The following is a 16,497-nucleotide window of genomic DNA, read 5'->3' as shown; positions in this document are numbered from 1 at the left end:
AGTAAGCATTAATTAAATGCTTGTTGGATCAATGAATTAAAGATTTCTGAAACTTTATTCCTCACTTTAAAACTTCTTCAATTATAAATCTCTTATTGGACTAGTAATTAAAAGACCAAGTCTCTAATTCCTTCTATACTGCTATCTTTAACATAAATTTTATAGGACTCCACAAGTTACTTTGAAGGATCCAAAGAAAGATACATAGCACTAAATACTCAATTACTTTATAAACTAGCATGCAATTTTGTATTGAGCAGAATGTGCCTTTGGGGAAATAGTCGTCTAGCTGAGTATGACAGTTTAGTACCAAAAATGTAAAAGAGGCTAACATGATATGTGAGAAATTTTTCTGAATTATAAGTGATGTTTCTCTTCTCCTTCCAGGAAGCTGAAAAATGAACTATTAGAAGCAAAACGTAGAAGTGGGAAGACTCAACAGGAGACCAGCAGAGTCTGTGTTCACTGTCAGAGAAACCTGGGCCTAATCTTTGATCGAGGTGACCCCTGCCAGACCTGTTCACTGAGGGTATGCAGTGAATGTCGGGTCACAGGTCTCGATGGCAGCTGGAAGTGCACTGTGTGTGCCAAAGTCGCGTAAGTTTCTTTTCATGCAAAGTGTGTATTTGATGACTAAAAGGATTGTATAGGGGAAGCAAGAAAAACAGTATTGTCGATTTAGGGAGAGACCAAAAAATTAAAACTAATTACAATCCAACTAGAAGCTTAATGCTTTAGCCTTGCTCTGGGTGGGTGGGTGTGTGTGTGTGTGTGTGTGTGTGTGTGTGTGTGTGTGTGTGTGTGTGAGAGAGAGAGAGAGAGAGAGAGAGAGAGAGAGAGATTCAAAGAAAAAGAGAACAGCAATTTTAATTAAAAACATAAAATGTGTGTGTGAGAGAGCGGGAAAGCTTCAGAGATAAAGAACAGCACTTTTTAATTAAAAACAGAAAGAGCGTGTGTGTGTGTGTGTGTGTGTGTGTGTGTGACAGACGGAAGCAGATACAGAGTCAGAGAGACAACATAGTAAAACAAAACATAGCATAATTAGAAGTCTCATACAACCAGCTCTCTTTCTGCACTGGAAAACCATTCTTGTGCTTTCTTAGAGCTGTCTTGGCTCCATATGGCTTCTTAGAAGACACAGACAATTCCCCTGAGACATTCTGAGACATTTACGGTGACTGGCAAGATGGGTACCAAATGTCCTGCCTTCTAAGCACACCAAATCAGCAAAGCTGGAGTGTTTCAGAATTCCCTGTAAACCTACTTCTTTAGAAAGGATGAAGGGGAAAGAACATTTCATTCAGCTTTCTGTTTAGGCAGTGGAAATGTGGTAGGCACAGATTTCACTCTGCCTCACTCTGTGAGGGTCACTGTTTCCTAAGGTAAACCAGATCCTAAGCATGTGTCAATCTCTGTTACTCCTGGTGCCTACCAAACTCCAGTCAGTTTGAGAAATTTTCCCTGAATTAGCTAGCATGGTTTCTTCCTGCCAGTATACTCTTCTATTCTGGGAGCACCTTAAAATCTCCTCTCAAGGAAATTCAGTGTTGATCTTTCCTGTGGTTGAGTGCAAAACTATAGTTTCTAGAAGACATATGGAAGATAATACTGTGACTTTGGATTAGGAAAATATAACAGAATGCATAAAACTCAAATAAGAGTAAAAATTCAGAGAGTATAACAATTTTTTTAATTTACTATTTTATAATATAGTTCCATAGGCTCTGGAATTTCCCTCCTTCCCTCCTCGAATCCCCCTGACACTGATTTCCCCTATATTATTACAGTATAGTCCTTCATAAATAGTCATAAGTCCATCATTCTGCTATTTAAGTGTATCCTGATAGAGTAGTTATTTTTGAAAGGAACCATTAAAGAAAAAAAATGAGCCACTGAGAAGTAAACCGGCTAGTAGCCGGTTCACAAGGCTGTGGGCCATCTTCCACTATCATCCCAGGCCATAGGCAGAGCTGGATGGGAAGTAGAGTAGTCAGGACACAAATTGGCACTCATATGGTATCCTGGCACTTGCAGGCAGAGGATTAGTCAATTGATCCATCACTCTAGTCCCACAACTTGTAATTATCAAAGCATATTATTCAATTCAATGTTGAGCTGATGCTATCACACATTTTGCCATCAACTCAGCTGTAGATTAGTATGCTTGCTAACTGAAGTTCTAATTTACTCAGTTTTTCTCCATAAAATTGTCAGATTTACATTAATGAGAAATTCATTTCCTATGTGTTAGGTCAATACACATTGAAGATTGCTCTAGAAGCTAACACACCCAAACTAACACAACGTCTTTTTTTGTTCACCCTTAATACTTACATGCTATACACTTGGTTATTTTCATTCTTACCTCTTGGAATACAAATTTCATAATCATGTAGGTAGGATTTCTTGTCTATATTGTTCACTAATGTAGTTCTAATTCCCTGAATGAATATCTGTAGTAGAACTCAGTGAACACGGGTTAAATGAATAAATGGATGAATAAACAAATGAGCTGATGAGTGGATGACTAGGTCCTATTTAAATCATTTCTTAAGCAAGTAAAATGTATATAACAAATGTGCTTATATCAGGAACATGAAGTTTAACATATAAGCCATCTGAAATATATTTGTCCTCAGAAAAAAGAAAATCTGCTAGAATACAGGTGTTAAGATTACAAAAGATAAAGGGATAAATAATTACAAACCAAAATACAACATGGATGATGGGTAGAGTAAATAATGAACTGAAAGTTCAATGTTTTCCTTGGAATATGTTATGCATTAATAAGTAACTTGAATCCATGTCAATGTCTATTGACTTAACACATTGGATGATGCTCAGTTAGGTCATAGTTTAAGGAGGAAGAACTTATTATTGTTTCATGCATAAAATGTCCTAAGGAAATGACAGCCTTTCAATGTGTAATTTTTATACCTCTATGAAAATAGCAGCATATTTCATATCATTCCATGACAGCTAGAAGTTTACATGTTGAGTCTTTAGTTTGACAGATCAAAATGCATCTTTACATGCAAAGCTGAAAATAAGCTTTTCTAATATTCTGGTTGCTGATATTTGTGATTTCAGGTACTGTCAGTCTAGTAAATATTTTATTTTTATTCATGCAATGATTTTCAAAAAGGAAGCATAATTGGTATTTTATTGGCATCAAGCATCCTTTGTTTGTTGTGAGAGAATGTTACAGCCCCGCTAGGCTGTCTCCATGTTTAATAGACCATAAAATTGAAATTCCCACCCTGACCTGCAAGAGGTGAGATGAGTCAGAAAGTGACTCATTCTCTAATCAGTTGGAAGAACAACCTTTATTGTCATTTATTTTGGATTATGTAGAAGCAAAGATATTTTAATAGTGCTAAAAAGATTAGAGCAAAAACTACTAAAAGTAGGAGGACCTGGGCCTGGCCTGGCCTGGCCTGGTAGCCTAGTGGCTAAATTTGCCTTACATGTTCCAGGATCCTGTATAGGCACCAGTTCCTATTCATGCTGTTCTACATCCCTTCCAGCTCCCTGCTTGTAGCCTGGGAGTACAGCAGAGGATGGCCCAAAACTTTGGGACCCTGCACCTGCTCAGGTGCAACCGGTGGCAGCCACATGGAGAGTGAACCAGCAGATACTCTGTCTCTCCTTTTCTTTGTATATCTGACTTTCCAATAAAAATAAATAAATCTTGAAAAAAAAGTAGGAGGACCCTGGCTTTTTTGATTTTGATGAATTTTTAATGATTACTAGAATGTATGAAGTATAACTGAAACAGGTACATTATGTTTATCTGTAAGTATAAAATATATAGTGTTGATGAATGGAACACAGATTGCAAGAGAATGGATAGCACTTTGTTAAAAATAGTAATTCAGACCCTGATATCTAGAAATCAGCCTGACACTTCTATATAGATCCTGATGTTAATAATTAACTTCAGATTCAGAGAGAATCAAGATGGCAGAATAGGGTAAGGACACATTTAAACGGACAGAGAAACATTAACCAGTATGAAGCAGAAAGGGCACATTCCAGGAAATAGGAGAGGGCAGAACAATAGCAAAGGGGTACCTGGAGACTGACAGACACAGGAAAGCAGCGAAAACAACAGTGTAGTGTTGCAGTAACTGATACACCAGTGGCATTCAGCAAACAGTGATCTGAACTCCACCTGCAAGTGGGAAGGGACTTTCACAGGGAGCTCAGGAGGTGAACCAGACAAAGAACTGCCCATCCTGCTGGTCTGTTTGATTTGACCAGGAGCACAGAGTGGCAGGTCCCAGACAGGCAGTGTGGGAACAGGGTGGATTTACGGTCCAGTCCTCTCCCTAGAGCCAAATTGGGCGCCATTTTGTTTAAGGAGGAAAAGGCAAGGGAAAGGACTGAGCATACGCTGAGCTGAGATTGAACTCTTTTCTGACTTAACAAACTGCATCAGTGTGGCATTCTACAGGTTCCAACTAAGACAGGTCCAGGTAGCCCTCAGACCTGATGGACAGCAGATCAGGAACTCTAATAGTGGCACATCAGGTGCCATTTTGCACAGTGTGGCAAAAGCCTTTGCCAACTTCAGAGTTAACTGAGGAATACATTGAGAAAATGGGGGATACAGAATTCAAAGAACTTGTTATAAAGCTTCTTATCAACAATGGGAAGCATATGCAGGAATTAGCAACATTGAAGCAAAATCAAGCTAAATTATTCAAAGTGAAGGATGCAATAGAGCAAATTAAAAATTCAATGTAAAGTCTCAATAATAGAATGAAGGAGGCAAAAGAAAGAATCTCAGAACTGGAAGATATTTCCTGTAACCAGGGGAAAACAAACAAAAAACTGGAAGCAGAGCTGGATCAGGCCAAAAAAGTATTCAAGAATTGAAAGACACTATTAAGAGGCCTAATATAAGAGTTATGGGAGTCCCAGAAGGTGCAGAAAGAGAAACTGGGACTAAAGGTGTATTCAATGAAATAATAAGGGGGAAATTCCCTAATCTAGAGAAAGAATTGGGAAACAGCACCCAGGAAGGACACAGAACTCCCAACAGGTTTGATCAAAAGTAATCTTCACCACCACTCATGATAATCAAGCTTTCTTCAATTGAATATAAGGAAAAGATCCTTAAATGTGCATGTGAAAAAAAATCAACTGACATATAGAGGAATGTCAATTAAACTCACAGGAGACCTCTCTCAGGAAACTCTACAGGCAAGAAGAGAATGGAGTGACATATTCCAGATTCTAAAAGCAAAAAAAAAAAATTGTCGGCCTAGGATAACATACCCAGCAATGCTTCCTTTGTCTTTGAAAATGAGATAAAATTCTCCCACAGTAAAGAAAAGTTAAAGTAATTTGCCTCCTTCAAACCTGCCCTACAAAGAAGACTTAAAGATGTTCTCTTGACAGAGAAGAGGAATAGCACCTACCAAAACCAAAGGCAAATGGGAAGAGCATCCCAGCAAAATAACAGTAGAAAATCAAATCAATGAACAACCATTGTTAAATGACTGGACTGAATTACCACACATTTGTATTAATCCTGAATGTAAATGGCTTAAGCTCAATCAAACATCATAGATTACTAGACTGGATTAAAAAACAAAACCCAATCTGTTGCCAATGTTGACACATTTCACCAACAAAAATCAGCGGAAACTATATCTCATGGATTTTGATTTTTTGTTGTTGTTATTGTTAGTTTCATCTCTTCAAAACACTTTCTTCTGATTCAATTCTTCAGTGACTCATAGATCATACAGTAGCATAGTTTTTTGAAGAAGGTTCTTGATTTTCTTTTTCATTTCTTCAGCGAAACATTAGTCATTCAGTAGCATGTTATTTATCTTCATGGTGTTGTTAATTTCTTTTTTTTTCTGTTGTTGATTTTGTTTTGTGGATTTTCATTTAAGGGATATATAGTGGCTGTGTAATGGAGACTCTCGTATCTAGTAACATGTTATTTAACTTCATGGCATTGTAAATTTCTATTTTCCTTCCAGTTGTTGATTTTGTATTGTGGCTTTTCATTTAAGGGGATATACAATAACTGTGAAATGGAGACTAATATATCCAGATGTGAGGATCCAATGCAGTATGCATCTCTACTTCCAGACTAAAGATGGACTCTCAGTGAAACTATTTACTATATGACAATAGGATTTTGTCTCTCTGCCATTGTCCATGCCCACAATAATGGACATATGACTATGTATGAAGAACTATGCTACAGTAATGATATGGGGAACTTGGTGGGGGAGGGAATGTGGAGGGGATAAGGGAAATCCCAGGGGCCTATGGAACTGTAACATAAAACGATAATAATAATAGCAATAATAGTAATAAATAAATAAAAAATTAGAAAAAACAATTAACTTCAGATTCAAAGGTAATGTATGGTATTTTCATGTACAACATACTCACAGCACTAGCTTCCACAAAATTATCCTACAGCCATGATGAGGTTGGATGAAACAGTATACTTTTTAAACTTTTCTAAGCATAGACAAAAACAAAGTGACTACTCAAGATTTAAGGTACCCAAAGCTTCCCTTTTCTGTAAATAATCTGTTTCCTTAACCTTATCTTAGCCTATCCTCCTTCAGGAGAAAATTTGTGAAGGGCCAGAGTCAGAATTGTACCCACTTGCAAACAACACCCAATCTCAAGAAAATCCTTCCTCTTTTGAGTTCTTCCCCAAATTGTAGAGCATAAACTCTAAACTTAAATCCTTTCAGATGTCCTCTTACTGAGACTATGTGACTGTGTGTGCCCTGTGTTTTCCTTCATTACACTGAGCATGAAGTTCAGCTTGTTCAGGCATGGGTGGATACCTGGTGATCACTGACCTGATGCATGTTGACAGTTTTCACATAGTCATTTTGAAATCACCCCTACTCTATCAAATTTCTGTCATCCAGCTGTAAAGGAAAAGTATACATCAGAGCAATCTTAAATTGATGCAGAGGTTTTCAGAATGATAAGAACCTATTTTCAGTGCCTTGATGTGCTATTTTGTACACTTATCAATTATGTACAAGAGCCCCTACCCTTTTAATGATTCATACACTGTGATATAGTACTGTAATAACTATGTAACCTGGAGAGATTTTTTTAAATGAGCAAATGTCATACATATAACATAAATAAGACATATATAATATTTAAGCAATGTGCATTTGCTTTCAATGAGGGCATTACTGCATTTGAATGTGTCCTTAAGTAGTGTATTTTCTGATTTTATGTGTTTGGATACCATCAGAATGAAAACCATACTGAATCTGTTTTGTGACTTTATTAGCTCAACTTTTGCTGGCATTTGTCCATGTTTATGTGAATAGTATCACATTTATCTTCACTGTTTTTACCATTTCTTTTAATGTATCTGTTGGACTGATGGGCTGATATGTGTTCAGAGTGTTACAGGGACTGATACTATGATATTATACTGTCTGTGGTCTGGCTAACACATATGCGAGCTTACCGCCGAGGTGTGAAATTGTTTGGGGAAGGCTTGTTTGTTTGAAAAAAATCACAAAGAAAAGGATGGAGAGAGATCTTTCATCAGCTATTTCACTCTCCAAGTGGCCCCAACACCCTGAGCTGGACCAGGCTGAAGGTAGGAAACAGGAGCTTCATCTGGGTCTGACACATGGGTTGCAGTTGCTGGAATAGTTAGGTGGTCTTCTGTTGCCTTTCCCAGGTCAACAGCAGGGAGCTGGAATAGAAGTAAAACAGCTGAAACATGGATCAGCCCCATATGTGCTGTAGTCATTGCAGGTGGTGGTTTAATCTACTACATTGCAATACTCACCCCAGGTTGGATTTTTTTTTAAAAAGATTTATTTATTTTTAATTACAAAGCCAGATATACAGAGAGGAGGAGAGACAGAGAGGAAGATCTCCATCCGATGATTCACTCCCCAAGTGAGCTGCAATGGCCGATGCTGTGCCGATCTGTAACCAGGAGCCAGGAACCTCTTCTGGGTCTCCTGTGCGGGTCCCAAGGCTTTGGGCCGTCCTTGACTGCTGTCCCAGGCCACAAGCAGGGAGCTGGATGGGAAGTGGAGGTGCCGGGACCAGAACTGACGCCCATATGGAATCCCGGGTGTTCAAGGCAGGGACTTTAGCCGTTAGGCCACGGTGCCAGGCCCCATGGATTTTTAATATATACACCCTAAGTTGGCATTATTAAATCTGTGGATTGTGATTTATTGCTGAGTTGGGATCAGCATTTCTTAAAAAATGAAATAGAATAGCAAATATTAATATGTGTTTGCACAGATGCATGTATACCTACTTACGTATGTATAAATACTTGTGTGTATTTTGCGTATTGATATAAAATGTTTCTTACTATAATCTCATACTGAATATGTTTGAGAACTTTACTGCAGCATATACAACTGAGAATGTAATTATGGGACCAATTAAGTGAGCATTCTCAGTTTTACAAGACATTAAATTGTTTAACAAGTGTTAAATTGTTTGTCATAGTAATTTAAATTCCACCTGTGTTGTCAAAGGGTTTCCTATTACTTAACAGTTTTACCAACACCTAGTTAAGACAGGTAAATGCCTGGGGAAGACATTGTGGCATCGCCTGGATAAAGGGCCACGTGCAACACCAGGTGGCTGCTCCACTTCCAGTCTAATTTCCTACTCATATGCCTGCAAAATCCATGGAGGATGACCAAAGTCGTTGGGTCTCGGCATTGATGTGGGAAACCCAGAGAAAGCTCATGTATCCTGGCTTTGGCCTGGCATTACCCTGGCCACTGCAGCCATTTGAGGAATGAACCAGTGGATGACAGATTTCTCTTTCCTCCCTCCCTCCATCTTCTCTACTTTCTCTCTAAAACTCTGCCTTTCAAATAAGTAAAACCTTTTTTTTTTTAATAAAAGGGATTGCTCCTTTGATTTGCATTTGCATTTCTTCTGATTACTACTGAGGTTTAGCATCTTTTCAAAGGTATATGGCCTTTGTGGTTCCAATTTCTGAGAGTCCATTGGCCTTATTAATTTGAAAATATTCTTGATGACCACCTTCATCTCTAGAAATGCTTTTGCCTTAATCTAATCTGTCTGTTAATATATCATCACTTTTCTTGGTTGGTATTTATTTGTTTACACAGTATATATTTTCCCATTATTTGTCTCTCAACTTCAATATGCCTACATACTTAAGGCAAGTCTCTGGCATTTGGCTGAAGTCGTGTTTAAAGCTGTATGTTCTGTGCAAATGTTATATATATTCTGCATGGACAGATGTGTGATATAAATATATACTGTTTGCAATTTTTAGTATTTTAATATAATTTGGTCTACTATATACTTTTTAGTTTTTCAGTAGTTTTCGAAATTGCAACATTTAGCTTCATATGTCAATAGTTTTACCCTTCCTCTTATCAATTAAAGGAACATGGTATTCTTAAACTCCAAAATCTTCTTCCTTACTGATTTATATTTTCTGTCCTGTGTTTTAAACATATGTTCTTTTATAATCCAACAATTTAAATGTTTTAATTTTTCATACACTAATGATTATTTAGATTTGTGTACATTTGATCAGTTTCACTGTTCACCATTCCTTTTCATCTTTATTTCCTCCTTAGTATAATGTTTGAAAATTGCTTTAGTGAGAATCTATTGATGATAAATTATCTTAGTCTTAATTTTGCTGAAAATTACTTTATTTCATCCTCATTCCTGAACACTGGTTTCTCTAGATATACAATTCTCGTGATATTTACTTTCTCCAGAACTTTGAAGACATTTCACTGGCTTCTGTGGTACATTATTGTTAAAACTGAACTGTCACTGTAATCATCATTCCTTTGTAGCTAATCTGTTTTCCTGTATCCTACTTAATTAATGTTATTATGTTCTCTTCATCTGTAATGCTCTGTAGTTTTGCCATAGGGTATCAAAAAGTTTTCATTTTCTCTGCTTGAAGAGAAAAAAAGGACTGAATCTACAACATCATCTCCATATGGCCAAGATCTTTGGTTTCCTTGCTTCTATATTTCTCTATTTATAGTACAGGGTCTGACATAGGTGAAATGCAATAAATATTTGCCATGTGATGAATAAATGTACACATGATTTTATTTAGTTTCCTTGTGAATAATAGAAGGAAATTGGAGTTTTATCAGAATATTTAGTAAATGTATCTTGAAATGTTTCTAATAGCAGAAGACAAAGGAAAAATGATTTTTTTTGGTAATAATACTTTTTTAGGATTAGATTATTTTTCTCCCTACACATATAAAGATAATTTAATGACTTTGTGTGATGTAAGCTGTTAGGTGAAGTTTTGATATTCCAGGAATTGAATGTTAAAGAAAATTTAGACCTACCAAATTCTTAATACTCAATGATCAGTATTTACAGATAATGTAACCCACTGTCATGTTAGCCAAAACCATTCTTTGAAGTGTATGTTAGGAAACAGAGTCTGTATCAAGCCTTTATTGTTCAGATGATAAACTTATATAGCAGAATTTAAAAATTTTATAGTGAGTATCATATAGATTTTCTTTCCTCTTTCATCCCTTTAATGTCACCACTTTATCCCCAGCACACACGTGTGTGTACACACACACACACCACGACGTTCCTTGGTTTCCTTGGGTTTTGGCTACTCTGCAAAATATTGCTATAGCTGATAAATGTGAGCTTCCTTCTAACAATGTCATCAAATACAAAGGACATGAAGTTGTGTTGCAAATCGTATCTCTGTGATAATGTATTTATAATTTTGAGGAAGTTATTTAAGTTATTTCAGCTGTAGTTTTATTCATACATTAAAAATAAACATGGCAATTTTAAATATTACATGTAAAGCATCAACCAACATTACTTGATGCCTGGAGTACATTCACTAAGTATTAGATTTCTAGTCTACCAAGCTTTCTGATTGTCATCTAAGAATGTGACAAATGCACAGTCCCAAGGCACTGTTCTGATGCTTCAGAGTTTTGACTTGACAAATGACTCAAGTACATGTTGGAATTAAACAAATATAAGGCTTACAGTTGCTACACTTGAAAGGATAACAAGACGTAATGATCAACAATTCTGGGATGATCTTATTTGTGTTAGGTGTTGGCCTCTAGGTACATGCAATAGAGTTGATATGGAGGTACATTTTCTGGGGCATGTTTAATAGGTGTGCCCCCTTCTCACTCTAACACACGAAACTGCCATCAGTGTGCTCTCTATCCCGATGACCAGTAACACACAAGAGCTAAAACCTTTACATGCCTCTATTTTCTCAACATTGAACTCTATTATTTCCTTTGCTATTGTTTTTATAAAAATTATTTGCCCTATTGCAGAGCTTGGCAAATTTTTCCTTATTAATAAAATTACAGAATAAATGTTTTGGACTGTGGTATATCTACTCCATGGGATATTACTAAGCCATTAAAACGAATGAAATCATGCCATTTGCAATTAGATGATCCCAACTAGAGACTATTATGCTTAGAGATTTCTTAGTGCATCATTTCTTTCTCATGTTTGCATTATGACTCCCTATTCTGAGGCATCTCTCCTGACTTCCTTTTCTTCCTGTTTTTAAGATTATGTTGCTAAGTTTGGACCCACATGGTTAATCTAGTAAAGTCTCAAAATTTTAAGGTCAGCTGTTTAAAAATCTAATTCCATTTCCAAAATTCCAATCAGATAAGTGCCTATACTAGTGTTTGGTTGAAAAGTCAAAGGACATTAAACTTAAGGGAACAGCTTCCGAAATTAGAATACTGTGATCACCACATGGAGTTCCAGTTTAAGAGTGAAATATAAGTCTAAGTCATCTGGTATTTATCCAGATATAATCAAAGCCCTTCCAATATTTTGATTTGGGTAAACTATATCTCCTTAAATTTGATGTACTCTATAAGCATATTGCATGTAGTTATGGAGATAGTTTATGAGTTCATGGTTCCTAATAGGTGATTGATCTAGCCACTAGGGAATAAACCTAAACCATACATGGCATTGTTCATATACACCGTGGCTTTGTCACGCACATTCAGAAGTAGAATTTTAGACCAATTGATGTGAGAAAATTTATACATGCTTCTGGAGGGATTTTTATATTTCTAGTCCAGCTATTGATTTTCAAGTCCAGTTACTTCCTGAATGTCATGATTGCTTATTGTAGGCCTAGAAAAAACTATTTGACTCTGTTGCTTTTCCTCAGTCACCTTGCCACTCTTGTTATCAGCTCTTACTTGGTTTTCATCTTCTCCTCCATGACACTGTGACTTACATCTTCATTATTTCCTAACCTGTTTACTGAAATAACTTCTCAATTGATCTGCGTATTTCTACTTTCTCCCTTCTGCATTTATATCTCCAAAGATATTATTAAATCTGAACTGCAGAATACTTCCAAAGTTCCTTCTTGTATCTATCAAGATGTTCCAGTTCGTTGTGATAGTATTCAGCCCTACCTTTCAACCTCATCTTTCCCTGCAATGTTTCACGAATCCTTCACCCCAGTCTTACTTGCCATTCTCGGACATACCTTGTAGAGATGTTAGGACAACAGTTCTCAGCTAATTAGCTACAAGCTTTTTTTTCCACTCATAATTAGGAATATATTTAGACTACTGAATGACTTCTTCAGTTGCTAAAAGATTTGTTAGAAACCTGAAAAGAGACTTTATAGCAGCATAGCTGCTGTCAGTTGAATTCCAGATATCCTACTGCATTCTACAAATATTTACCGGACACAGCATCAAATGCTGTTCCTAGTAATAGTGAACAATATATCCAATGCTTCTATTTTCATATCATTGGTAGAATGAGGGCTTGGAAGATAGAAAATGAATGGTAACATGTTAAAGTGATGGAGAAATTGTCAATAATTGATTTTAAAATATTTATAGCATAGTCCCTGAAAAATTCTCTTCCGGGTGTTGGAGTAAAAAAGATGAATCCGACAGAAATTTGTTATCTTGGAATTTATAATTCAGCATATATGTACGAGCCTTGACAAAGGTAACTCTGAAGTGAAATAGAAAATACTATATGCCATAGGAAAGGAATAAACATGAGCGTTATAGAAATTTCCAATGGAAAGATGGGTTTGGTTTCATGTAACTGTTGAATATGGGGCTTAAAAGATTAGAATGCGCACATATCCTCCTTTGCTACCTTTAGCATTCATTTTAGAAACCTAGCAGATATTTCTACCACCTGCATTTTTATTTTTCTTACCATTTCCCTAATGTAAGTCCTGCCATCTCTCTCATGGACTGTTGCAATGGCAAAGCTGTCTCTTAGCCCCATTTTCTCTTTACTCCAAAGCTGTGTTCATGTTACATCAAAGAAGATTTTGAAGCAAAATCTGATTTTGGCCCTTATGTTATTTGTAATCTCCAGCGGTCCCCTATTCATCACATTCAAGACCCCAATAATGCACTGGTTAAGAAATTGGTGCATAAGCAAGAATGCTTGGGACAAGATCTTACCTATCCTACTTATAACTGTGCAATATGAAAACACATCATTTTATGTATTTATCTCACTCTCAGTTTTCTTAACTGTAAAATAGGAATAATGCTTACAAATGTTTTATGTGAGTAAAAATATATGTATGAACTATGAAGAGCAAATACCTAGTTTTTATTAGAAGTATACAATATATTTGATTAATACTGGTCATTATTTTCACCAAAAATACTCCAGATATTGAGATGAACTCTATAAATAAGCTACTGGCTTTATTTAATTAGGGATTTTCTATAGTTCATTAGGTAGCTAAATGATTGAGTTTTAATTTTCTCCCTTTCTCTGGAACAGGCAGCTAAGAATTATAACGGGTGAATGGTTTCTTGAAGAAAAGGCCAAACGCTTCAAGCAAGTCAATTTTCTAGGCACCGATGTTGTCCGGCAGTCAATTTTAAGAAGTCCAGGTAATGAAAACAATTGATTTTGAGACTTAATATTCATTTCACTGGGCTAAATAACTTTACCATATGGGAAATAAATATCTCTAAAAACACTTAAGGTTCCTTATGGCCACTTCACAAATTAGTAGTGTGAAAGCTTTCTTTTCCTGAGCTTGAATTTTAATCAAAAATAAAAATTTTATATTTTGTACCATATAAAGTTGTTTATAAAAATATATTTATGAGGGATAATGTGATTTTTCAGTACATTTATGTACGTTGAATGAGCAAGCCAAGCTAATTAAAATACATGTGCTCTCCAATACCTATAATTTGTGATGATATTTAAAATCTCCCATCATTTTGAAATAAAGAATGTATTATTATTAGCTATAGACACTTTTCTTGGGAATAGAACACCAAAGCTTACTCTTGATATCTAACTGTACATGACCTCCAAATGTGCAGTTCATAGAAAGGAAGAGATTGGAGCCCAGTGCAGTAACCTAGTGGCTAAATCCTCATCTTGCATGTACTGGGATTCCAGTGGGCACCAGTTCGTATACCAGCTGCTCCACTTCCCATAAAGCTCCCTGCCTGTGGCCTAGGAAAGAAGTTGAGGACAGTCCAAAGCCTTGGGACCCACATGGGAGGCCAAGAAGAAGCCTCTAGCTCCTGGCTCCAGGCTTTGGATGGACTTAGGTCCAGCTGTTGCAGACACTTGGGAGTAAACCAGTGGATGGAAGATCCTTCTCTCTGTTTTTCCTTCTCTCTGCACATCTGACTTTCCAATAAAAATAAATAAATCTTTAAAAAAAAGAAGTTGTCAGAAAAAAAATTAATGATGAGTCTCTAAATATCTGATACACAGAAACATTCAAGGGAGCCATTTATTTCATCAAAAACAATTGTTTTCCTGAGTAAATGCCTGCTGTTTTATTAATCATTTAAGAATTTAACTAAAGCATTTGAATTAAATGATTTTCATCTCTTAGAGGCTTAGAGTAAAATGATAGTTCCTAGAGGCTTTCCAGAATAGCAGGGAGAAAGGGATGCAAATAATGCAGGGTTGATAAATATTGTGTTTAAATGGGAATAAGGAGTTTGCATGTTGTTACACAGTAGGTGAAATCTAGTGATAATGGCTTGTGTATTTCTTTTATAAAAATCTAGGAGTATTTTTAATGTTTTCATCATAAAGAAAACATGTTAAATATTTGAGGGAAAATTATCCATAGTGTAAAAGAAATTCTAGATTTTTTAATGTTTCATTTCAGGTTTCTTTAAAATAGCACCTTTTTATATCCAGGGGTTTTCAAGAAGGAGTAGTTCTTGTGCATTGACTTGTGAACTCCCCAAATGGGAGCACTTGAACATGCAAAAATATTTGTGGTTGTCACAATGACTGGTTGAACTGATGGCATTTAGTGGGAAGGAATCAGAGAATCCAAATGATTTTAAAATATGGGATAATCTCAGTCAATGAAGAATTGCAGCAACAAAAAATATGAGTAATACTGAAAATGGTTTTCAGTGCACTAAAATTTAAGTTGGTTAAATATTTGGTGAAACTTGTGCTGGGTAATATGTTTCTCCTCTATGTACAATAAAAGTGGAGCAGACACATTTTGCCCTTTTCTGACACTATCTTGTCTTTCATGCACAAAGAATAAGTGTCCTTATTTTTAAGTCTGGCAGGTAAAACTGTGAGGCTTGTAACAGATTCCAGTGTCACTTGTTTAACATTGGGTATGATATGCTAAAGAGGGAAAGAGTAAGAGCAGAATTAGAGTTAAACTTTTAGCTATAGCCTCTTCCTCTACATAAACCTTAGTGATTTCCAAAATGTAGACTGTGTATAAGGTTATAAGTCAAGTGCACAGGTGCCCATCTTCCTCATAAAGTCTTTCCCATATACTCAGAAATATCCTTTCTATAACCTTATGCTAGAACTCAGTCTCTTGGTATTTGTAGTTCTGCATGAATCCAATTCTGCTCTAAAAACATTGATAGAGGGCTGAATTATTCATTCCTCTGTTTCAGTCATCCCTAAGAAGCTTACCTAGCAAAACTCGCACAAACGAGTCCTTATTTTAGTTCTTAGTCTTCAAAGAATCAGAAAATTCTAAATCATTAAGAGAGAAACTTAGAATGGGGTCACCATTGTAAGTCATTGTAGATATCTTTTTCCTGTGCTTCTAAGAAAATCAGTGTTGGTAGAAATTTACTCTTGTTGTCGGGTAATTTTGTGTATAAACATATAGTCCAATTCTTTTAAATGAGGAGCTGAAGAAGTACAAAGTCAAGAGCAAGCCTCCCAGATTGCAGAAAAGTCAGACACTCCACCTCCTGTTGGGCAGAAGGTCAGCCATGATGGTCCCAAGAGAAAGGGGTAAGATCTTGCCTGTTTAGGTGATTTTTTTTTTTACGTTTGTTTCAGGCATGTCTGAAATAAAACTTTGTTTTTCAAGTCTGATAGTTTCAGAGGCCCAGAGGAGATCAAAGACTCCTATTCTAGATACTGATCTTTCCTATCATGTTGGATCCATTTGTCACATTTTAGGGTTCACAAAATGTCTTTTGCCTGTGTATC

At 36.2% G+C, this 16,497-nt stretch overlaps 1 protein-coding gene across 4 annotated transcripts in view; it reads left to right on the top strand.

Moving 5' to 3' along the window:
- Positions 1-16,497, top strand: part of SYTL5 (synaptotagmin like 5) — a 79,922-nt gene that overhangs the window by 19,210 nt on the left and 44,215 nt on the right. For all 4 annotated transcript variants that reach the window (XM_041001890.1, XM_041001888.1, XM_041001889.1 and 1 more), the window contains exons 2-4: positions 388-597; positions 13,816-13,928; positions 16,188-16,296. In XM_041001890.1, the coding sequence (XP_040857824.1) occupies positions 388-597; positions 13,816-13,928; positions 16,188-16,296 (432 nt within the window). The remainder of the gene's footprint in view (positions 1-387; positions 598-13,815; positions 13,929-16,187; positions 16,297-16,497) is intronic.

The sequence above is a fragment of the Ochotona curzoniae genome, unplaced genomic scaffold (genome assembly GCF_017591425.1).
Source record: "Ochotona curzoniae isolate NIBS_2020 unplaced genomic scaffold, NIBS_Ocur_1.0 contig_1274, whole genome shotgun sequence".
In the NCBI taxonomy this organism is placed as follows: Eukaryota; Metazoa; Chordata; class Mammalia; order Lagomorpha; family Ochotonidae; genus Ochotona; species Ochotona curzoniae.
Note: the sequence above shows the minus strand (reverse complement) of the source record. Positions and strands in the feature narration are given on the sequence as shown.